The following is a 25097-nucleotide window of genomic DNA, read 5'->3' on the forward strand; positions in this document are numbered from 1 at the left end:
CGTCCCATCGCAGGGTGAAATCGAAAAAAAGGAGAAAAGGCTTACCAGAAACCAAGGCACGATGAAATAATGTACGTCACAGCGTAAGCTCCGCAACATGACACTTCTCCACCAGATAAGTGACGCATGCGTCGAGAAACATGTTTCGCGATCATTTCACCATCCAACAGCAATCCTTTGGAATTTTCAACTGTGCGAAGGAAACCGATATTGCAGGTCACAACAAAGATTTTCCTGCTATTTAATGCAGTTGCGTTGATGTAAAGTTTAAAGAGCAAACCGATGATACTATCCGTATGTTATCTCAGTGACTGAGCTTACATGGCAGATAGCAACAAAAGTGACACGATAAACGCGCTAGTGTGGAGGAGTCCTGCGGATTATTTCTGACGCCGTGAAAGATACACACGCGTGTTCGATACTCGAATGTTGGTTTGCATACCGTCCCAACAGGAACGAGGTGGTGGTCATCGCCCGGAATCAAACGCGCGACCCGATTGTCCGATAGCCACGCTAGCCAGCGAAGCCCCGCTGCAGTGTGCTACAATATATTAAGGCGGTGAGAGAGAGAGCGAGAGTGGAAAGAAGCAGACAGACAGTATGTGAAACATGGACGAGAAGGGCTGCCATTTTTGATTTTTATCTAGCGTTTGCAGCTTGGAACGTTATCTGGCGAATGAGCAAGTCAAATACCAGCTCCCCCCCCCCCCCCGTGACTGCAAAGGAAAAAAAAAAACAGCCGAAGGTGCCGTGCAACCGGGACAGCGGCAACGACGACTCGAAGGAAGCGGATTGCGATGCCACGCGCAGAGTCGCATCCATCCAGGGGGCGCTGCAAGCGCGCGATGATGTAGGACGTGCTGCGCTTCGGCTCCGCTGATTTTCGGCTGGAACCACGGGCAACTTCACAGTACCCCGTCAAGACCAGCATCAATCGTTTCGGCTACTCACAGGCAACACGTGGATACCAGTGTCATCCAGGTGGGCCCGTTTTTGACAACTTTACGGCCGATCATCACCCGACCACGTTGGCGACGCCGTTAGGCCAAACGGCGACGCCAACGCCCGGCGGCGTGGGACCGGCTTTCCGAGGCAACATGGACGCTACTCTCATGCAGCGTGGATACGACCCGCATGCCATGACGTGGGAAACGATTCCGATTTCCGAAACGCCAAACTCTGCTTCTTCACCGAGGTTTCGGAGCCAAGCTCTCAACGACGCGGTGGAACGCCGCTCGCAAGCCAACGCCAAGAAGGCGGCGTCCGCCGCTGTTTCGGCATCCGGCACGCCAGCTGACAAGACGCAGCCTCCCGCTTCGCGCGCTGTGGGACGCAAGGGCAAGTTTCTCACCAAATGGAAGCCTCGCCCGTTTCCGAAACCGAGTCCGGACGACTATGTAATAGTCGTAAAGCCACGAGAGTGCATCTCATTGCATGATGCTTTCTCAGAGAACTGGTACGGGACTGCGTTTAAGGCATACCTCGGGCCCAAGCGAGCTGAGACGCTGACGGTTATTCCATCGAGAGAGCAAAATTTGATCGTGATTTACACCCCGGACCCTGACACGGCGGACAAAATGATCGGGGACTTCGTGGTAAACATCGAGCACAGACAGGTTCTGTTCAACGGGTACCTGCGACAAGATGGTAGCAATGTCTGCCACGGAGTTATTGTAGTCCGCAACACAGATACGACGGAGACGCTCCGAGAGAGCGTACGCTGGAGGTCAGGCACCATCGTCGAGGTGCGTAAATTTGGCACATCGAACAAGGCGCGTGTAACCTTCGCCGGCAAGGAGAAGCCACGCTTTGTTCACTACGACGCAATGCTGATCCCGGTCAAACCTTACTACCGGACGATCCCGGCCTGCGGCAAGTGCGGTGTCGTCGGCCATCGGATGGACACTTGTCCCAACCCACGACCGGATGGGGATACGTGTGGCCTGTGTGGACAGCAGGTTCCGCTTGTGGAGGAGGGGGTGCGGGCCCCTCATGAATGTGTACCCGTATGTTCTGTGTGTGGTGGAGCACACGCCACAAACTCTCGAGCATGTACGGCCAAGTACCGTAATTCCAAGGTGGCCGCACAACAGGGCAGAAAGTCCAAAAGGGCGTCCAAGAAACGGCGCAAAGATCAGACTCCCAGTGAGCCACCACGCCGGGAAGTCGCCAAGACTGACAAGCCCGCTTCCCCTACTGGAGGAACCGAAAAGCAGCCGACGGCGCAACCATGCGGCGAAGCCAGGCCATGGGCCAACGCCGTGAAAAACGGAAAGCAGGTGGGTGGTACGGGTAGAGCTGCCTCCTCATCCCTCCCTATCATCCCCTCTTCATCGCGTAACGCCGACCAAAATATTATTGCCAAACTTCAGGCACAAATCGAAGCGTTACAGAAAAGACTAGCGGAAGCCGAGGCCAAACAGACCCAACTAGTCTCCCCTCCTCCTCCCCCCGCAGTAGAGGTAATGGAGAGTGAGACCGGGGCGGGGGCGGCAGACGCGGTTGCCGCACTCGAGGCTCGTGTGAACACCCTTGAGGTCCGTATGGACAGCCGTATAACTGTCCTCGAAACCCAAATCTCAGCGGCTGTAAATGCCGCCATTGCTAAAATGACAGAAACCATCCCTACCCTGATAGCCCAACAAGTTGCGCGTTTCACCAAACGAGCCGGCCCAATTAAGGACGTGTCTGGCCGGTACCCTAAAACGCTTCGACGACAGATCGAATTTGAGGATGATGACAGCTGCTCCGCCTCCGGAATTGAGGACACCCCCCTCCCCGCGAGTGCTGGCTCGGGAGCACCGCCACCGCAATCGCTCGATAACTCCACTGACCATGGCGGGCTCCCTTAGAATTCGGAAGTCCCCACGATCCAATACGGCCACTCCCATCCAAATCACCCAGTGGAATTGTCGGGGCTTTAAGGCTCACACTAAGCGCGCCAACCTCCGGCTTTTCCTCGCAGCATTTCAAAACCTTCCTGCTGTGGTAGCCCTCCAGGAGCCAGGGAGTGCTGCCACACTCACAAACTATACTACGTTTCAGCAGGACCCTTTATCTTGCATCTGCGTGCACAAAAATTATACGGCCAACCTAGTTGATCTCGACCTTAAGCCAGCTTTCTCGTACGTGATGGTGACACTCCTTCCGCTGCGTAAACAGGACCCGCCACTGCACGTGCTAAACATTTATTGCTCACCGAAACTAAGCAACATTACATTCGCAGACCTTTTTAGCCGCGCTTTAAAGGCTGCGGGCAGGGACCCTCTGGTGATTGTGGGTGATTTCAATGCCCCCAGCACACTCTGGGGGTATGCACGTGAAGAGAAACGTGGACGTAAATTGGCGGAACTTATGTCCACGCTGGGCCTAACTCTTCACACCGACCCTGCCTACCCAACTCGCGTGGGTAACTCCGTGACCCGGGACACATGTCCGGACCTTACCCTCACAAAAAACATTCAGTATGCGGATTGGGTCAACACTGAAGAGACCCTCGGCAGCGACCACTGCATACTCAACACCACCATTCGCACCTACCCTTTGGCAAGACCCTACGGAGAGGCAAAATTACCCGATTACACGAAGTTTCGGCAAATATACGCCAATTCGACACCCATTGAGGAGCAAGGATACCATGCTTGGTCCCAGCAACTGGTTTCCTCATTACGCTCCACAGAAACACAAATTAAACTCTCCGAGGCGACTCCGGCAGTGGATAACCATCTCCTTCACCTCTGGGAGGCCCGGCGCAGCCTCGTCCGCCGATGGCGCCGGCAAAAACACAACCGAAAGCTCAAAATTCGCATCGCTGAGCTCACCCAGCGAGCAGCAGAGTACGCGGCCCAGCTCGCTGACTCTAACTGGGTGGACCGTTGCAACACGGCCGCTCGACAAATGTCCAGCCGGAGTACCTGGCGCCTCTTCCGCGCCTTGATTGATCCGACCCAAACTCGAACAGAGACACAAAAGCATCTGCAACGAGCATTTCACAGCTTCGACGGAGACACAGCCAAATTGGCATGTAAACTCCGAGACCAATATCTATGCACTCAGCAGGACTCCCAAGGGCCGGCGTACTCGTATGCAGGTACCGAGAACGCGGAGCTGGATCAACTGTTCCAGTTACACGACCTGAAGGCAGCCCTAGCGAAAATGAGGCGAGGAACGGCGCCGGGAAGGGATAAAATTACCGTGAAATTACTTGCCAATCTTCCTGACTCGGCCTACACCATGCTCCTTGCCTACATCAATTCCATTTGGATCGGGAAAACAAGCCTACCAATTGAGTGGAAGACCGCCCTGGTCACCTTCATACCCAAAGCGGGCAAAGCCATTAACACGGACAACCTCCGCCCCATCTCCCTTACTTCTTGTGTGGGAAAATTAATGGAGACGATGGTGCGCGACAGGTTGTCCGCGTTCCTGGAGAGCAAAAATGCATTTGCAGACACCATGTTCGGGTTCCGCCCACACCGGTCCGCGCAAGATGTCTTGCTTCAGCTCGACCATGAGATCCTCGATCCAGTCGAGTATCCCCTGAATGACAAAGTTGTGCTCGCTTTGGATTTGAAGGGGGCCTTTGATAACGTGACACACGAAATTATTCTAACACATCTCTCACAGGTGGATTGCGGCCAAAACACTTTCAACTATATTAAACAATTCCTCACTGACCGACAATCATACATTCGGATTCAGGACATTGAACACGGCCCTTACCGATTAGGCACGAGAGGGACTCCGCAGGGAGCGGTCCTCTCGCCCCTCCTATTCAATGTGGCAATGATGAGACTCCCCGCTCAGCTGGCGAAAGTCGAAGGCATACAGCATGCGCTGTACGCCGACGACATCACCATATGGGCGTCACACGGCTCGGCAGGAGACATGGAGGCAAGCCTGCAGCAAGCGGCGGACATCGTGGATGACTATGCCCGTCGCTGCGGCCTTCAGTGCTCCCCGTCCAAATCGGAATTCGTGCACATACGCCCCTCACCAAAATGCACCGCAAAGATCGACCTCTCCCTTCACAGCGGACCAATACCCGAACGCGATGAGATTAGAGTACTGGGGCTTTTTATACACAAAAATCGCAGAGCAGACACAACATTGGCCAAATTGCGTAAGGTGGGGGACCAGGTGGGCCGGATGGTCCGCCGGGTTTCCAACAAGCGCGGGGGGTTACGATGCAAAGATGCCTTGCGGCTGGCGCATGCATTCGTAACCAGCCGAGTCCTGTACTCGGCTCCATACCTCCACCTACGCAAATCCGACGAGAATGCACTCGAAGTCATTCTCCGCAAAATCTACAAGCGCGCCCTCGACCTTCCTGTCAGCACCTCTAACCAGCGCCTTTTGGGCTTGGGAATGGTGAACACGTTCAAGGAGCTGAGAGAGGCGCACTTGACAAACCAATATACTAGACTCTCTAAAACACCGTCGGGTCGCCGCCTCCTTGCCCGGCTACACATCAATCACTCAATACACACGGAAGAGCGCGTACGGATTCCAGAAGTTTGGCGATACTCCTTGCACGTGCGCCCTCTTCCGGCTAACATGACCCGAGACGACTACACTGGCCGACGCCTCGCGCGGGCGGAAGCCTTGGCTCGACACTACGGCCACAAATTCGGGGTATTCTACGTGGACGCCTCCGGCCCGCACCACGGTGGTTGGTATACGGCTGCGGTCGTCCACGAAAACACCGTTGTAAACGGACTCACATTCCGTGCACATAACATTACGCACGCGGAAGAGATCGCCATCGCACTAGCCGCCGCAGATCAGGACTCGAGGGTCATAATCACCGACTCAAGGGGTGCCTGTCGCAATATTGAACAGGGATACATTCCGTACCGTGCTTATAAAATACTGCAGAACAGCAGCTACTTAGGTGCCCCCGCGCACCGAACGATCATATGGGCTCCGGCTCACACGGGCCTCGATGGTAATGAGACGGCCGATGCCGCTGCCCGCGCGCTCACTCTCCGGGCACCATCCTCGTCCCCTACCGATCCGGAACTCGAACCCAATCCTGCCTACACCTTTAAGGAGATCACACAATTTTATCAATCCGGCCATAACGTCTATCCTAAACCCTGTAAGGGCCTCACGAAGGCGGAGGAGCGAATCCTCCTTCGCCTTTATACTAAAACTCTATTGTGCCCGGCAATCATAAAACACTTTGACCCCGCTTGCACGGGGAAGTGCCCACATTGTGAGGAAAGTTCCTCTGACATTTTCCACATGGTGTGGGCATGCCAAAAAACCCCAAATCTTACCCCACTACCCAACCCTTCGCGGGAGGACTGGGAGGCAGCCCTACTCGGCTGCTCTGACCTGACGGCCCAACGGGCCCTGGTCGAGCGTGCCCGGGCCGCGGCCGACGCCAATGGGCTCCCGTAAGAGGGAGCCCACCTAGTGTTTGTACGGGGCGGCCCCTTAAGGACCGTTCCCACCCTCCCTGTAAATAACATCTGTAAATAAATGTTTTTCAGCAGCAGCAGCATCCATCCACGATGGCCGCGGCGCCGGGGCAAGCGCCCATCTCGAACCGCTGCGATCTGCCGTGACGCAACGCGAGAAACCATGGCCTGCGAGCCACTCGCCTTCCCTCACGCCCGCTTACACCTACCTGACCGATCCCGACGCCGCATCGTATAACAGGACGGGTTCGGCAGGAGGCAGGCTGCTGCCATTTTTTTTTCATCGACGCATCGGTTCGCGAGGCCTAACGACATCGCGCAGAAAGGGCACACACGAAGAAGGGGGAGAAGGTGGAGGAGCCGCCACGTGTCTCGCCGTCGATGTTGTTGGCAGGCGGCGGCGGCACTGCCCGCAAACGTTTTTTTTTTCTTCGAGAGCGTCGCATCAGAGGCAGCACGCTGCCGATGGGGAAGTTGGTCCAACATTCCTTGCGGCCCGAGGTGACGAAATGGGAACACGAGGCCGACGCGGTAGAAGAGCGACGGCCACGTGGGAAGGGAAGACACTAAGCCGTAATCACTCTGGATATACCTTAATCAAATAATTCTAAGCGCAAAATCAGACGAGGAAGAAAAAACGCCCTCTCCGATGGTGCGATCATAAATTTTTTTTATCATGTCATACCAACACGTTCAAACCACCACAATAGACCCTTTTCGAAATTGTAAAGTAAGATTTCCGGCTACGCGGTTTGAACAACTAATGGTGGCTTGTCATTTAGTGCAAATAGCCTGTTCATGCATGGTCCGCTTGTTGTTGAGTCGCCTCTCTTGGTATAAACACTCATTATGGACAAGCCCAAGCACGTTCACCTATGACCATTCTACGTTTGGAGCACGACAGGTGCCGCCACTACTCGTTCAAATATGCAGCGCAGAGAACTGCATTTGCGAAATTATGAAAAGGGTCCATTGTGTTCTAGGTACACCGCAAACAAGCAGCTTTTAGATGTAAACGTTTTACGCAGTATTCGGAGCACAGCATGAAGTTCTACGTCAGCCCTATTGTCAATGATCCTGTGCATTCACGATATCACGAAAGGCAAGCTACAGGCTATGGTGCGGAGACCTACTTTTAAGGTCGATTAACGTGAACCATCCTGAAACGGGATGCCTGCCATGTAGCGTGGTCGTGTAGAGATATAAACACGATCGAATTAGTGGGCAGTAATAAAAATACTCAGATGATGGATATAAAGAAAATAGCGAACAATTCTTTTAAATGTAGTCAACAACAACCCATAGCGCTAGATTTTTTTCTTCTTCTTTTCTGACGATTTTGCCGTATTTGCCATCCGGTAAGCCGGAACTGCTAAAACACCCCAACGCCCAATGGTGATCGGAGCGCGGCCCCAAAAGAGGGGCCTAGAGTCGGGGAGCCCCAGCTGTTGGGTAGCCAAGCACTTTCGTTCTTTTGTACGCACTTCACTCTCTACTCACCTGCCGCCCTCAAAGAAAGTACGAGTCAATACAGGAGCTTGAGGGTCCCGGCACGAAAGCTCTAGACTACAAGCATGGTCTGCGCGCGCCCCTTCGGCGACAGCAGAACATTAAACCGATGCACCAGACCCTGTATGACTGGCGCTGAAGCATGTCATATCGCACAGGTCACGAGACAAAGGGCGGGGCGCACGCACGCGGTGAGAGCGGGCGCTACGGAAAAACACGACCAGCCACCCTTAAGGACAAAGCCCTAGGCCACACTATTCTGCACGGCATGATGCGTACCCGCGCTTCCAAATGTTGCGCGCAGATACTAAAGTGAGCGGCTAAATGAGGCGCGACTCGCGCACCGCAGCAAATAACATCGCCATCGTTGCCGTCCACCGCGAGGAACGAACGGGACGCCATGACAGGAGACCGCGGGCTTCGCTCTCCGCACGTACGTCCACCCGTCAGCGGATGAGGGAGGGCGGCCGTCAGACGGCGCAGACGTACGCACACGGCACGACGGGTGCACGGTCGACAGCGCATGCGCGTAAAACCCCTTCTGATTATTTCCAGGGGCCGGCACAAGAAAACGGTTTCACCGAACGTCCGAAAGCACGCGAGCAGGGCACGCGCGGAGGCGGCACAGATCGCGATGAGGTCATGCATGCCTGCGTCCTTCGAGAGACGGCCGGGTCAACCACCGCGTACTGCGCCCGCCGCCGCTTTCCTCACCGCAAAGATGGCCGCCTCGGAGCTGAAAAAGAGACGACTAGATGAAACAAAGAGAGAAAAAAAAAGGGGGGGGGGGGAGAACAAACCTCCCCCTATGAAAGCAGCGTCTCTTTTCACGAGACACCTTACTTAACCCACCCGGCTTGCATGGAAACCCCGCCCAAACAGCAGGGGCAGACAGCTGCGGGAGACTTGTCGCACCTCCCCCCCCACCCCCCCCATCTTCGATACCGCCATGTTGTGAAGGGACCGGCGAGCGCGCGATGTCTTCCGATTTGTCCGCTTTGCCGGAGGTAGGTAGGCTGCCGCCGCCGCGGGTCAACACCGGTCGCGCAGGATTCGAGGAAAATGCGGCGACACGACGTGCCACGAAGCCACCAGTTGCTCGCCGGTCCACCGAAGCCACATATGGGTCCAGATGCAATGGTGCATCTATTTCAGTTAACATAGCTTGTCGGTAGAGATTTCAACATATCGCCACGCGGGTCCTAGATATTGTGTACCGCAAAATGTCTAAATACACTCCGCTTGCTCGCAAATCGCGTTCCTGCTGTCGCCAGTATTATCGGAGAGTACTGTACCGGTAGCACACTCGAAGAAATCGTGCATTGTTAATTAATCCACGGCGGGTCAATCTCAATTGGCAGTCCGCTGCTGCACGCGTGATCGGACGCTATATGCGTCAATCGCTACTTAAATAATGTTGCGCTCGCTTCTTCGCCAGCCAATGAAACGAGAGAACTATGTCCTGTCGGGTCCTCGAGTCCAGTAAACTGACGAAGGACAAGTCAATGAGACATGCGGTCAATACTTCTCTAAGATCCTAGCTACTCAGATAATCGATGAGACGAAAACACATGGAGCGCATAACGTCCGAACGTTCGCTTCTACTTCAAAAATCTCGAAACGTAAAACGACCTAGCCTCCTCTAGAACGCCCCCAGGCTACGCGCTTCTCGACCCCAGCGCCATTCGGCAACAGCAAGCATTCAATGCAATTAAGCTGTGAGGTGAGGCCAACAAGGCCGACACATGCCTATCAACATGCGGAATAGTGCACAAGGCGTACTCACGAAATTCGAACACGACAAGAAGTACACGACATTCCGCTCGGCCCCATGTTGCAATGCCACGAATACAGCTATTACCACACGTTAAAAGTTTAAAATAATAAAAAGCAAGCAAAATAGCACTGAGCATACGCTTCGAAGTGCGAGAAAGCTAGAATATAAATTTACTAATTGGCGTTTAACGTTCCAAAACGAGGATATCGTTATGAGAAACACCACAGCGGAGGGCTCCAAATATTTTAACCACCTGGTGTTGTTTTAACATGCACTTGCGTTAAAACACGGGTCTCTAATATCCCTTCGGGGCAGATTGAATATGACAGGTACTGCGCAAACGTTTCTCCTGTTTCATCGTGAACGGGATAATGCGGCATGAATGTGAAAGGGCGAATGGCTGCAAAGGTGACCGACTACGCAGGGCGCGCTGCCTGCAAGCCGATGGAGCAGGGTTCGGTGGAAACGGAAAAGTACCTGCATCACACTGCGGCGGCTTCAACCACTTATCCTCGAACAGACACAGTAAACCTCCGCCATGATGTGTCCGTCCCTCCTCCCCAGGACTCTCATCTCAACAGACTCGTTTCGCACACGCCTCGCCTTGTTTTTTGTTTTTTTTCTTGCTTTATTTTACTATTCTTTATTGCGTTTATATCTTACACGCGGATACATACCCTTTTGTTCTTTTTTTTTTTTCACCCGGTTTGTCGGGTCGCCTCGGAGCCCAACTAAATCGAGCCGCACGAGGGAGGCTAGGAAAAACGATGGATGAAAACACAGAGAAAACATTAGGCTGAGCGCGAACAGCAGGAGGAGAGAGAGGGAACAAAGGAAGGGCAGAAAGCGAGGCAGCAGGCCCCCCTTCCCCCTGCAACCAACTCTAGAGTGACGGCGAAGAAAGGCGTGACGTCACCAGCAGATCGCTAGGCAACCGACATCACGTGCCCAACGGACAGAGAGCCTTTTCCTGCCTGCCGCTGCCGCCACAGCAGTAGCATCGCCTTACAAAAGCAGAGCGGCAAGAAATGCGCCGCATTGTACCGTCGTGGTGTTCGGGAAAGTCGACAGGAGCCAGCCGGCAGAGGAAAAAATGGCGCAGCAAAACAATGCTGAAAGCAACGGCGACACCTCCCCCCCCCCCGCCCCAACGACGCTCGTCAACTCTTCCCACGAATCTTCCTTTACCGCAGCTCAAACTCGGCGCACTGAAGTCCGCTAACGACACGGCAACGGCAGCACGAGGCAGGCGAAGGCCATGGTAACACGGGACTAGGAAAAGTTTTTTTTTTTTTTCTAGCTGGAAAGCAGCCCTCAACGAACAAACACGTTCACGTTCATTTGCACAAAGCCAAGGCGACACGGGGGATAAACAACACGCCCTGCTCCAATGCGGTTACCACCGTTGCACGACAAAATAGCCGCGTATGTAGTGTGTAAAGTGATGCGCACGCACTATCATTTCATGACTGTATCACCAGCACGCGGCTCTACCCCGCGTCGGGTACTTGTAGGGCGACACTGGATCCGGGCAACACACTTATGAGAAAACCGTGTAGCGTTTAACCAAAATACACGTAAACGTCGATTCGTATGAAATGAGGCGAACACGACGTTGCGAAGCCGGAAGCGGCGATTTCAATAAAGGAAGATAACAACGCTAGCGCGAAACTGGCCTTTGTGCTCAAAATCAGCACGGGGTTGTATACTACGGTACGTGGAGTGGTGGGGGCCCTGCAAGTGACAGCGACATACCAGGGGCGAGTATCGAGAAACCGACGAATACGAGGCAGGGCACCGACAACGTGTCCCATGACCAATACAAGTGAGAGGAACAGTTCTCTCTAGATATCGCCAGCGGGAGATGGCCCAGACATGCACTTGTCGGGACTACATCGCCGAGGAGTCACCAGCACTAGCTGCCCAAGCCACTCCACTACAGGCGCCTGGGCCTTACAGCAAATAAAGAGTTGAGTGCTTGCCACGCAAGGGTAACACCCTTGTTAAGGACTTAGTTGAACGTACGGGCCATAGCCAGCAGTCATGGGCACCCGTTTAATTGGACAAAACCATTCATGACCACCAAAACTATTAATAAAAGTAGTCTACCGCGAGGCCTAACCTCACGACCAAATAGTTAGAGCTTTTTACTAACTTTGTTAGGGGTGTGCGAATATTTGAAAATTTCGAATAACGAATCAAACAGCGCTGTATTCGATTAGGTGCTCGAATCGAATAGTGTACATATTAGAAATACCGAATGTTTTTTTTTTTTTTCGAATAATCAGCACCGACGCGAGAACCCTAAAACAACAAACAATGCCTCGAAACAGCTCAATGTTATTTTTTTTTTCTTTTAATAACAAAAGTGATCGGCACACAGCCCGAGCTTTTACGAGACAACTAACACTGTTGATTGCCGGACGATCCGTGTTTCTCCGGAAAACTCCACTCTAGCTTACTTTACTTTACTGTGCTGAAGCTGTATTGCATTGATGAGCTCCCGTTTTCCTCGTGTCATAACTGTGGGCGAAAACTATTACGACTGCTCGCAGCCTAAATGGCGATGGTTGCATGCTTTCGGTGCGCAGGCCATGTTGTGATAACAGTAAAAGTAATTACACTGTGATAACAGGTTCATCAGTTTAATTACATATTCATCTGCATCCACGATGGTAGGTTGAAAATCGTAAACTTTTTGTGTCCCAATTTGATTTAAAATCAGGAGAAAAAGTATTGCATTGATAATGTTAGTGGGTGATACATTTGAACCTACTGTTACGATATATTATGAAGGCTCTAGTTCTTGCTTAATTCGATTAATTCGATGCTTAAGTCGATTAAAACTAACTGTAACGTTCTTTCGTGAAAGCTTGTGAATATTTCTTTCAAATAAAATGTTGTATTCTAAGACTTTAGAAAATGGTCTACTTGCTAATAGAACAGTAAACGACTACTATTCATATTTCATTCGCTGTCATCGCTATTCGAATCGATTCGCTTCCGAAATTCACTACTCGCACACTCCTAAACTTTGCACTCAAATATGCTGGAGGTTGGCCGAAGGCACGCAGGAGCAAAAATATCCCCACCCCCCCGCACACCCATGACCGAGGGTTCACGATTCGCGAACATATCCACGTTAACGACAACATCCGGACATCAACGTTTTTAGATTGTAATTTAGCTACGGAATGGTTGGTTAACTACCTCGAAAAGACGCCGCTCAGCTGCTGTGATATTCATTGCGCATGCAAATATATGCAAACAAGTGATCTTATAAATAAACTCAGCAATAGCTCGGCTCTAAATCAGCTCCTCGAAAAGTAAATTGAGCGGACTGGAGTACGTTTTCGAATCAAGAGCAACTTTACAGCTCCCCGACGCCGCACAGATTGCCTGGCCGACAAGAGGCGATCGCTAAATTTAATAATCGCCGCTGAACGATAGGGCCACGTAAACATGCCCGTCACTGCATCAGAACCCCCCCCCCCCCCCAACCATACAGGCACGGGAGAGGTAATAACGTCAAACAATGAAAGTGAACGGCGCTAACAAACAGGGACAACATGACGGGGTAAACAAAGCGGGGAAGTGGGGAGAGGGGCGAGTACGCGCTGAATGATAAAGATGGCCGCCGCCGGCGATGATGACAGGTCCTCGCGCGTTCTGGGCTGGGAAGGAGGGGGTCACTCTTCCAGCTAGGGCTGCCTGACGGTACTGAGGAGGCGGCGACCGGTCAAGCTGAAGGCAACCGCGCAAACGAGGTCAAAACGCTCTCAAACATGGCCGCGCGAGCAGGCACCGTACATCACGCTGCAAGCAAGCAACGCGCGGACGGCGGCGTCGCCTCTTTGGAGGCCACGCTCGGTGTTGTTGATGTCAGCTGACTGCCACTCGTACGTCGCTTCTGCTCCGCGAAGCTCACCCTCAGCAGCACGCTGTCGCCGCACCGCGGAGCAGACCGCCAACGGAAAAAGCCATCGCACACACGCACACACGTACAGAGCCGACCCCCAGCAGGCCGAACAGACGCGGCCAAAACCACCGCAGCCGCTTTCCTCTCCTAGGCCACCATTTTTCTTTTTCGCCAAAAAGGCCGCTGCACCTACCTCAACTAACCGCCCGCCTGTCTGCCTGCCATGCCGTAATAAGCTTGCGAGAACGGCGTCTCCTTTTCCTTTCTCGCAATCTCTCGTCCCGTTCGAAAAACTCCGGAGCGTTCTCTTCGCAGCGCGCGGCGGGCACCATTCCAGCACGTGGTCCGGCGGGTCGCACGCGATAAGACAGAAAAGCTACACGCTCGCAGCATTTGGCTTTGATGCGTGCAGCGAGACGAGGCTCGGCAATCGCCTGCGGGGAAAATCATGCCGTCAAAACGCCATGGCACTGTGGCGACATTGGATCAGTGAGGAGGGACCAGCTTGGCTGCCAAACAAGGAGGCGGCGATTGCATTCACAGAACGGGGCCGAGGCGAAACTCCTCTTTCGCCGCAGCGCCAGATGTTGTCCCCCTCCACCACCCTAGACGTGCGCGTTATGTAGTCGCCACGTCACGCGAAACAGGTTTTTCGCTCAGTGCGCGCACACATATTTGGTCGCAGCGTGCGGGCACAGGCGTACCGCCACAAGGTAGCCAGCCATAAAGCGATAGATAGATAGATAACTTTATTGTACACCGAGGGAGGAGAGTCGGGTTTTACCCCGACGCCCCTGCGGGCCGCTCCCACGTTGGAACAGGCAGGGAGTACCTGCCTGCGGCATCGTGGGCCCCTTGGATTGCCCGAAGCTGACGGTGACGATCCGTACTTTTGATGGCGGAATAAAACCCTTGTCTTGGGATGATTTGCGCCTTGAGTTCCTTGGGTATGTGGGGGCAGTCCCACATCATGTGCTCAAATGTACACACACACCCACAGTCCGGGCAGTCAGGAGATATATCCATATAAATAGATACATTAGCTGGGCAGGGGTAAACCCCTGTCTGTAGTAGTCTGAGCGTGACTTCTTGTCCTCTGGTAAGATGCGAATGGGGTGGAGGAAAGACCCTACGACTCAAACGATAATGTGAAGTGACTTCGTTAAATGTCGCTAGAACGTCCCGCGACCCTCGATCAGCCGCACCCCCATCCAGAGGATCGGCCCCGGGCGGGGCGGAGCGGTCCAACGTGCCAGGGCCGTGAAGCCCCGCGCGGAAGGCAAGTCCTCGCGCCCGGGCGTGGGCCAATTCGTTGGAGTTGGTGATGCCGCTGATCGTGGAGCCCATATGGGCCGGGAACCAAATGATCTCGTGTGGAGTGATGGTCCTACCTCTGAGAATTCTAGCAACAGGTGGGGAGACCCTGCCAGAGGCAAAGGCTCTAACCGCCGAACGGGAATCAGAGTAGATCTGAACACGGGATGAATCCAAAAGCCCTAGTGCGATGGATACCTGTTCAGCTATTGCTGGGGAGGTTGCCTTGACAGAGCATGCCGACATTACTGTACCTCGCTCAGAGACCGCAACGGCCACATAACGATTCCTATCCGCACGCGCAGCGTCCGTGAAGGTCGACGATCCCGACTTCGAGTGCACCTGCTCCAAAATTTTCTTGGCTCTAGCCCTTCTCCTTGCGACGTTAAATTGAGGGTGCATATTCCTAGGAATAGGATAAACTACGAGTGCCTGTCTAACGGCGGAGTCAAGAGAAGTCATCCGCTCTTCCTGGAGTATTGTAGAAATTCCGGCACGTGCCAAAATCTCCCGACCCGCCCGGGTGACCGAGAGGCGAGAGATCTGCGCCGTGCGTTGAGCCTCTATAATTTCATCCAACGTGTTGTGAATTCCTAATGCTAACAGCCCCTCCGTGCTAGTTCGGATTGGAAGGCCGAGTGCCCTTTTAACAGTTTTACGGATCAGTACATTGAGCTTCTCCCTTTCTGCAGCGAGCCAGTGATGCATAGACGCAACATAATGAACGTGACTCATGAGGAAGGCATGAAAGAGGCGAAGAAGATTGTCCTCCTTCATGCCTCCTTTCCTGTTAGAAACTCTAATAATGAGGCGAAGCGTAGCCGCAGTATGTTGCTCTAATCTACGTAAAGTTTCCGTGTTACGTCCATCCGCTGAAATGAGCATGCCTAATATCCTGATACAGCTAACCTTGGGAATTCTAGCCCCACTAGCAGTCAATAATGTCACATCCACCTGCTCAGGGGGGACCCAGTCCTTAGGTCGCCGTCCTTGTCTGGTGGGCCTGTATATTAATAGCTCAGATTTACTACTTGAAAGCTTTAAAGACATACGACTGATGTTTCTTTCAACCGTGTTGACCGCCTCCTGCAATCTGTCCTCAAGGCGCCCTATGGCACCGCCTCGGACCCACACCGTGATATCATCCGCGTAGAGCGCACTTTCCAACCCCTCGAGTTCGTCCAGTTCGCGAGCAAGGCGAGTCATGCCAATATTGAAAAGAAGCGGGGAGACGACTGCCCCCTGAGGGGTTCCACGTGAACCTAATTCGTACCGTTCTGACTTCAGCTCCCCCAACTTAAGAGTAGCCGTTCGGTCACTGAGAAAAGCAGCGGCAAAATTATAAAATCGCGCACCCAGGTTCATGTCATTTATGGATTCCAATATGTGGGCATGAGATATGTGATCAAACGCCTTAGCCAGATCGAGACCAAGTATGGCCCTGGCATCGCGAGTGCTGTCGTCAATGATGTGAGATTTAAGGAGAAGCATCACATCCTGCGTTGAGAGGTGTGGACGGAAACCCACCATATTCGGAGGGAGGAGACCCTCATCCTCGATAAATGCACAGAACCTATTATTCAGAACATGCTCATAGACCTTTCCAACACAAGATGTAAGTGAGATGGGGCGGAGGCTGTCAAGGCTGGGCTTTTTGCCCGGCTTAGGGATGAGGATCACCTCCGCATGTCTCCATTCCTCGGGGAACGTGCCATCAGCCCAGTGTTTGTTAAAAAGGTCGGTGAGAAAGTCAATTGAGGCGTCATCAAGGTTCCTCAAAGTCTTGTTAGTGATCTGGTCAGCCCCGGGTGCCGACCTGCCATTGAGATCCATTAGCGCCATCCGAACTTCAGCTGTCGTGATATTCTCATCAAGCTTGGATTGCATCCGCCCACTATAGAGGGGGGGCTTGGAAAGGGTGGGATCCATCCCTCTAAGCGGCAAATATTTGCTTGCAAGCATATCGCAAACCTCCTTTTCTGAGCTGTCTCTGAGAGCCGCGCTGACTATGCGGTCGACCACCCGGCACTGACTACCCTTGCTTTTTTCGGGCCCCATCAGATGTTTAAGCAAGTTCCATTTCCCCCCAACACGCATTTGTCCATCTACCATGTTGCATGTCTCCTCCCATCGCGCTCTCTCAAGCTGCATGGAGTAGGTCTCGATCTCCCTGTTAATTTCAGCAATCCTTCGCCTTAACCGCCGATTGAGCTTGTTCAGTTTCCAGCGCTCCCTAAGGCCATTTCTGGCCTCGAAGAGGTGGGCAAGTTTGCTATCCATGGTTCCAATCTCTGGCGGCGTCTCGATGACCTTTGTGGCCCTCTTAACGTCGCTAGATAAGTTCTGTTTCCAATCCGCAAGATTTTCCCAGCAGCCCCCATCTTTACGAATATCGCGGAAAAGATCCCAGTCTACTATAGTGTGTTTCCTGCTAGCTGTGACAGTTGCCGACAGCGTAGTTTCTAGTATATAATGGTCGCTACCTAAGTGTTCATATAAATTAGTCCACTCGCAGTGATCCTGAAAATTTGTAAAAGTCAAATCAGGCGTAGTGTCCCTACAAGCTGAATTTCCTATTCGCGACGGATAACGGGGGTCAGTCAGCATAATCATGCCCAAGTCATGCGTGCTCTTGTAAAGTGAGTCACCCTTCGTTGTAGTTTTTGGATACCCCCACGCAGTGTGTGGCGCGTTAAAATCTCCAGACACCAAAAGCGGGATCTTCCCGCGGTTCGCGAGACTCATAGCCTTTGAAATAAGGGCATAAAAGCGGTCCTTCGAACGTTTCGGGGAACTGTAAACATGTAAAATTAGCAACCCCTTGAGCAGTCGCCTCCCGGGGAGAAGCTCAATGCACTGATATTCTGATTTAAATCGCTTGTCAAGATCGTGATGTACGAGAGCCGAGATTTGCTTGGAAACGCACACCGCTATCCCCCTGCCGTCATCCGATTTGCGGCAGAAAGTCTCATACCCAGAGAGGGTAATCCCCTCTAGGAGAGTCTCCTGCAGCAACAGGACATGTGGCTTGCCTTCTCTAGCTCTAATAAATTGGCACAATGCCGCCTTTTTTCTTTGAAACCCCCAGCAGTTCCACTGCCACACGCGGAGTGCCGGGTGCTGCTTATTTTGCCCCGCCATTTTCGCTGCCAAATTTTGCGTTTCCATCCGCCCCAGCCTTTGACTGTGGCGAAGGGAGATGCGGCTTCTGCCCTTTCTCCTGTGGCGTAACTTCTTGGACCTCATCAGTCCTAGTCTCCAATGCTCGAAGTCGCTTACCGTGATCAGCGCTCTGCTTCTTGAGCTCCCCTACGTCCACTCGAAGCTGTTGGAGTATGTTCGTGATCTCCGATAGCGACTTCTCCATAGTCTCCCGAAACGCTTCAAAACCGTCCTTGTCCGAAACAGCTACATCACCTACCGCTTTGCGTTTGCGACCTACAGTTCCTGCCGAAGTCTCCATAGCAACAGGAGCCGACTTACTAGTATCCTCCAAAGCTTTCCTCAGCGTTCCGATCTCCTCTTTAAGTGTCATTACCATCTCCTTTAGAAGAGAATTCTCCTCTCTCATCTGTTTAAGTTCCTCACTGCCCGGCTGCCATGTAGGACTACCCCCACTCACCTGCTGTGTTTTCACACCACCAGCCTTCTGCGCCCATGTTGTTTGCGCCGGGAGATGACCAGGCCTTGAGCCGGATTGTGACCTAGGGCCAGCGGACTCTGAGCGATGGGTAGAGCCATGGCTCCGCCGTTGGTCGCCCCGCTCTTCGATGCGAGGAAAATCTTCAAATCTTCCGGGAAGCTGTCGTTCCCGTCTTGACTCTTCAATCCGTTCTCTTCGTCGCTGTCTCACGATGAAAGGAGTCTGATAGCGCTGCTTACAAGTCCGATCACCCGTTGGGTGACCCTGTCCGCATAGCTTGCACTTCGCTTTACACTCGTGTGAGTCCGTGGGGTTTTCCACCCCGCATCCACGACAGGTTTTCTTCTCCGGCGTCGGGCATACATCCGCTCGATGGCCTACTTTGGCGCATATGTAGCACACATCCACCTGCCGCCTATACAGGTAGCACTTGAGAAGAACACCTCCAAACTTGACGTGATTCGGAACTTCATAGCCTTCAAATACGATGACCACGGAACCAGTGTCCTTTATGCGTTTGGCTTGCATGGCAGTCGGATTCCCGGAATGCACAATCATAGTGTTGAGTTCCTTCTCGGTGATTTCCCGGTCCACGTTCCGAATAACACCCTTGCAGTAGCCGTCACCCGCGGAGTAGTAGGCGTTGACGTTGTACACTTTCTCTCCAACCTTGATTTGCTTAATGCGCACGTAGTTCTTCGCGTGCTCCTCCAGCGGCGTACTAACCACGACGATATTCTGTGTAACGTTGGGGCAGACTACGTCTTCTCCCGCAGCGTCGTAAGTGATCTTCGCAGCGGCCATGATTGCCTCTGCAACTTTGCAGTGTCCTGCTTTTCTGAGATCCAAACCATCCCGCGGTCGTATGACGATCCGTCGGTGATCTTCCGGCAAGTCGGGCATGCGAGAGGACGCAATAATCCGTTTTTTCAGTGTTGAACGGCCGCGGCGGGAAGACGCGCCAGAACCGACGCCATATCTTCTAGAACCTTCGTCGGGTTCGTGCCCGCCGATTCTTTGCTGTGAAGACCTGCCGCGCACAAAATTCCAGCCCGCATCGCTGAGTTCCTCTTCCTCGATCGTTTCGCCTTCCACTTCAACTTGCATCTTCTCGGGAAAAGTGTGAGCAACCGCCCTACTCGTCACTAGGCCTAACTGACGGCGGCGAAGCGGCAAAGCCGCTAAGCCTAATGTTAGGGCTAGCCCTCTTCCGCGGCGTTCCGATCAGAAGAACGGTCGAAAAATGGCAAATACGCACCCAAAGTCCAGAAATCGGGTATCCACGTGCGCAAAACCTCCTTATACACAGATTCAGAGCAGAGAACTGGGTTGAAAACTCCATAAAAAACCCGAAAAAAGCAAAAGATTCAGAGCCGATGCGGAGACGTCCGCGCTGGTCAGCGCCCCCCAACGGCCCCCCCCCCCATAAAGCGATATAAAAAAAAAAATTGGGGGACCCTTAAGCTTCGCCTTTAGAGTTGAACGCGATAGCGAAATCCGGCCCTTAGTGCACCCTTCAACCGCTAAGTGCATACTTATTATTACGTTTTGTTACATACACACGCACGCACGCAAACACGCACACAGTAGATTGGACCAGCGAGCGCTATTATCGCCAAATGGGCTCGTTTTCGTCGTGACACCAGTCGAACAAAATGCGTTAAAGGGACCCTGAAACATTTTTTCTAGTAACCATGGAATGAATACACTGGAAGAGCTTATTGCCTCACGAATTCAACGCCGCAAAAATGTTTAAAATCCGTTCAGTGCGAGTGGAGTTACAAAGGTTTGCTGCAATTGCATCTTCTCTCCTCTCGTCCCGACGAAAGCGCTAGAAGTGAAGCTAAGCTGGGAGGGGTGGCAGGGCAAAGAAACTACTGCGCCTCGTGACCTTGAGCACTTTTTTTTTTCTTCGAACGCGCGGCTTTTGTCAGTGTGATCGCGCGCACACGCGTGGAAAAGTAGCGACCTCACGCGGCTATATCGGTAACTTGATTTTTCGGTCACAGACGCAAAGACGATTTTTCGCTCACAACCAACGGGGCCGACGCCGGAGGCGCGTTCTTTGCGACACGAGCTCTCTAACGCTATCACGTTAATACGCCAGTCTAGGCTCAGCGCTGAACTGACGCTGTACGTCCCGTGTTACTATTGATTACAAGCAAACTCAAGCCCTGTTCTGCGAATCTGTGCGGCGGAATCTGTTACGTGCAGTCCTGGCCAAAAGTTCCCAGACCACGCTTTCATAAAAATACATAGGATAGCGTACTCGGAACTTTTGACCCCCCTCCCCTTCTCCGCACTTCTTGCATTCCTCGATCAGCATATTGGGAAGTGACGCTGCTTTACAGGTCTTTCATTCTATGTTAAGATAAATATTTGTCGAACTTTCCGGAGCCCTCCACTACGGCGTCTCTCATAATCATACAGTGGTTTTGAAATGGTAAACCCCACAAATCAATCAATCAATATTATTCCGACCGAAGCATTTAAGAAAATACCGTGGTCGAATCCAGAAAACACTACTATATGGCGAAAGATAGCAAGACCTGTATTGTTACACATATTTAGCCTAGAAGGCTTATGCAGGAATGTATGCAAGGGCAACAGATTAAGCTAAAGTGAAAATCGATAAGTGCGGCTGATTCATATCGTGATAGAGGACGAACTACTCGTTTTCACGTTTGAGTGCCGATATATCGGGCAAAAAATACAGCCTCCACTTGCCAAATCATCGCGCTATCTTGCATTTAAACTCTGCCTCTCGGCAAACCAAAGTCGCTTCGTGCCTTGATACGAGTAAAACGTTATTTTATCCCCGCATATAGACAGACTGTATTCTGTCATCAAACGTTCAAAAAATATAAACTTTCAAAGAAGCGAGAATTGGAGAGAGGCCATATTCATGATTCACCGTTTGGCCCGGATTGAAACCGATTCCAGGATAAATTACAATCATCGAATTTCTATTCGTGGTCTCACGTGACTGCGCATGAGAATGGCGCGAGGCGCAGCGACGGAGAATGCGCTCTGTAACATCGTCCGTGCAGGCAACCCAAATCAGCGATCGATTCGGCTGCAGCTTCTCGGGTGAAAACTGCGTTCGCAAAGAGAATGGCACGGCCCGGCCTGCTGGCTATAGCATTGGTTCCATCGACCATTACATACACACGTCGCAAAATGGCGCCTCGCCCGCCCGCGAAACTGATCCGTTCATCCAGGCGGGCGTGTTCTCAAAAGTAAAGCACGCTGTCGCATAGCGAAGCGACACGTCGAGGCACGTCACGTGCACTGTACCGACCAGGGAGGGCCTCGACGTGTCCTCGTTTTTGTTCTGTCGAAGAAGATGCGGCGGGCACGTCACGAACAAGACGCATTTCTACGCAAGACGGCCAACGCGGCAGCGTTGAAACGCGTCGAGAACACGAGAGAACGAAGAATAAACTCGGGGATGGAAAGAAAAGCGAATAAGGTGGACATAAGGAAGCTAACTCGCAGAAAGAATTATAATCACGATTTTACAGTGCCCGGCAAGGCACTTCAAAAAACAAATTGGGCCACTCTTTCACATTTCAAGTGGAGTAGCTGTCAGAACTGCCACGTCTTCCCTGGTCCACAGACCACAAGTGACTTTACAAGGAAAACTCACAGCCCAAGCGACGCGTAGGAAAGCCACCCCCGATTGCTACTCTTTGAAAGGTAATAGAAACCATTATTTACAAACATACTGATTATTAGCACGAAATAATGATTCCCCTTTGCTCTGCACTAGTTCGGCAGGGTGGACTCCAGCCATTACTTTCACCGCACTAAACATTTCAGAACAATGGACTAATGAATTTTCAACGTCGTAGTTTCCGAGGTCACGCAGTCGACAGACGAACATCGGCGGCGAGCCACTGGTCCTCTGAAGCAATAAAATCCTCTATCGCGTTGTGCCAACTTTTGCTCGGCCAAGCGCTTGTAGCTTATCATGTTTACGACCCCTTCAGAGGGTAACTCGAAGCAAAGAGTGAACAGGAAGATTACTCTCCAACCCTTCTGTACTTTTTTTTTTCGGAAGCAAGAAAATGACTTATTTGCAGCGGCGTGTATATAGCCGAATACAAAGGGAAATGTTGCTTTTATTAAATTCGAGAGTTCACTGTTCAAAGTCGTCAAACGTTTGTTTCCGAGACCACACAATATAAGCGATGGAGGGGGGCTATTTTGCAAGCATTTTGTGACAGCGCAAGACGAAACGTCATGAAGAGGACGAGATGGAGCAAACAGCCAATAGGCGAGCTTAGAAAATTCAAACATGTTTTCAACGAATGAAGGAATATACCAAAATTATCATAGCTGAACATCAATATTGGCAGGCATTGTTATCAAAAGCTTGAAATTTAAGTGCGCGTTGGACAATTCATTTCCGTTGTTTTGGGTGAACGCTAGGTGGCGTCAGAATTTAACGAGTCTTTCAGCCGTGTGGGGCTGGTCGCAATTTTCGATAACGGCGCGGGATTCCTGTGAACCACACACAAAGCCAGCTAATCCGATTCTCCGGTATCAGCGATGCCGTTTCGGTCTAATCCAAGTCGTCAGGAGACGGTTTTGTAGCCGTTACAAGACGGAACGGGGCTATTCTCACTTCTGACCGTCATACAAGCCTCATAGCGTGCTGTCAAATATATCAAGATAGTTCCTCGTATTCGCGTGACTGCGGCCAAGAGAAAGATCATATAAAAACTTTGGGAGATCGGTCTCTATGGTTCTTCTAGGATTAAGCACAATGTCTAGCTATAAAGTAATGCTAATACTTTCAATAACAACTGAGCCCGTGAAAGTCAGCCAAGTCACGGCGTGTGGTCAAAAAAATTGCCCGCAGCTTCCCTCGGGGGAACACTGAGGAGGATGCGGAGCATATAATTGGTTAACGGGGTGTTAAAGTGCGACTTACTTGGGTCGATGGCTAAATTGGTTAACGTGGTTGTGAAATGGGGTGTTAAATTGCGACTTACTTGGGTCGATGGCTAAATTGGTTAACGTGGTTGTAGGAGGGGGTGTTAAATGAGTGAACACGTACACACGTATGCGAAAGGGCGGCGCTGGTCGAAGGGACGTCGATCATTGTGTTTGTGGATTCGTTGGAATTCATTTCACCGCGACCTTGGACGTCGACGCGCCGTACAAACCAACCGACGAGCGGCAACTGAGCGAGCGAGCGCCGACCTTGAGTATATATACAGCGCGACGGCGCATGCACTGTCAGCTGTCGAATGTTCGAGAAGGAGAAGCGCGCGCGCGGCACAGATGGCGACGGCGCGACGGCGCATGCGCTGTCAGCTGTCGAATGTTCTCGAAGGAGTAGCGCGCGCGGCACAGATGGTGGGCGACGGCGCGACGGCGCATGCGCGCGCGTCAGCTGTCGAATGTTCGAGAAGCGGTGCGGACGGCGCACTACAAGGCGCGAGTATAAGATGCTTCCGCATCTAAAAGCGGTGGCGCCACCATTCCCCCCAACTTTTTTTTTTAATGCGAAGCAGCCCTTTGACTAGCCAGTGTAACGCTGCCCCGTACGTCCGCACACCCCCTAACCAGAGGTGTTGGAGCGGTGCCAAGTAGATCAAGTCGGAGCTGTCCTGTGACATCGCTCTCTCCCTCACCCGCAGCAGCTGCCATCACCTCGGCCCGCTCGCAGCGCAATCCTATCTCGCTTCACCCTCTCCACCACCCACACCACTCGGTGATCATCCCTGGCGCCGCCGACGTACCACACAAAGACCAATTTACAAGCTACATAGAGTACATGCAACACTACGGAGAAGCAAGGCGCGTGTTTCCCGCACCTCACCCTAGTCTAAACAGGCAAGAAGCATCGGAATAGCGACAGCTACATACGAATCGCTACCCGAACCCTGGGCACCTCCACAGGAGCAACCCACACTTATACCCGGACAATAAATGTTAGCTATGTGTAATGGAAAAGGCATCCGCAGAAGCCATACCGTACGGACGCGGCCTGATAATGGCTAGCAGGCTGCGCTCGTACAGCTGCTACGGACGCGCAACTAAATCTGTCCATTTTTTCAGCTAGTTTATCTGCGATGAAGCTTACAAGAGACCGAGGCCGTCTCCCGTGTCTTTGCGTTTCAAACCAATGTTTACTCGAGTAAACGAATCTTCCAGCGCTCACAACAGCACCCGCGTTAGCGCCGTTCAACCCATAACGTCATCCGTGCGCAACGCTGCTGCTTAGCATCCAATCTTCCCTTTGGGAAGATGGTGTTAATATTTTAGGGGCGAAGTCTAACCGAGTCCTGTGTCAGGCATAACCGGCAGTATCAGACTAACAGACAGAAAGGCAGACGTTTTGCCCCACTCATTATCATTCACTCTGTGGGTACTCAGAAAGCATTGTGCGTCGATTGTTAATTGATTAGTGCAATGCAGGAAACCCCGCCACGGTGGTTTAGTGGCTAAAGTACTCGGCTGCTGACCCGCAGATCGTGGGATCAAATCCCGGCTGCG

The 25097-nt window shown here is 52.3% G+C and overlaps 2 protein-coding genes across 3 annotated transcripts in view; one reads left to right on the forward strand and one right to left on the reverse strand.

Annotated features, from left to right (window-relative positions):
* Positions 1-25097, reverse strand: part of LOC119159598 (Tousled-like kinase) — a 157584-nt gene that overhangs the window by 77597 nt on the left and 54890 nt on the right. The window lies entirely within an intron of this gene.
* LOC142809533 (uncharacterized) lies at positions 839-3116 on the forward strand. The gene has a single exon (XM_075891454.1). It carries the CDS (start codon positions 1098-1100, stop codon positions 2850-2852), a length of 1755 nt encoding a protein of 584 aa, XP_075747569.1. The 5' UTR covers positions 839-1097; the 3' UTR covers positions 2853-3116.

Source organism: Rhipicephalus microplus, chromosome 1 (genome assembly GCF_043290135.1).
Source record: "Rhipicephalus microplus isolate Deutch F79 chromosome 1, USDA_Rmic, whole genome shotgun sequence".
NCBI classification, from domain to species: domain Eukaryota; kingdom Metazoa; phylum Arthropoda; class Arachnida; order Ixodida; family Ixodidae; genus Rhipicephalus; species Rhipicephalus microplus.

What these genes read in the sequence shown, in the direction of transcription:
- LOC142809533 (XM_075891454.1), top strand. Translation starts at nt 1,098, where the DNA reads ATGGACGCTACTCTCATGCAGCGTGGATACGACCCGCATGCCATGACG.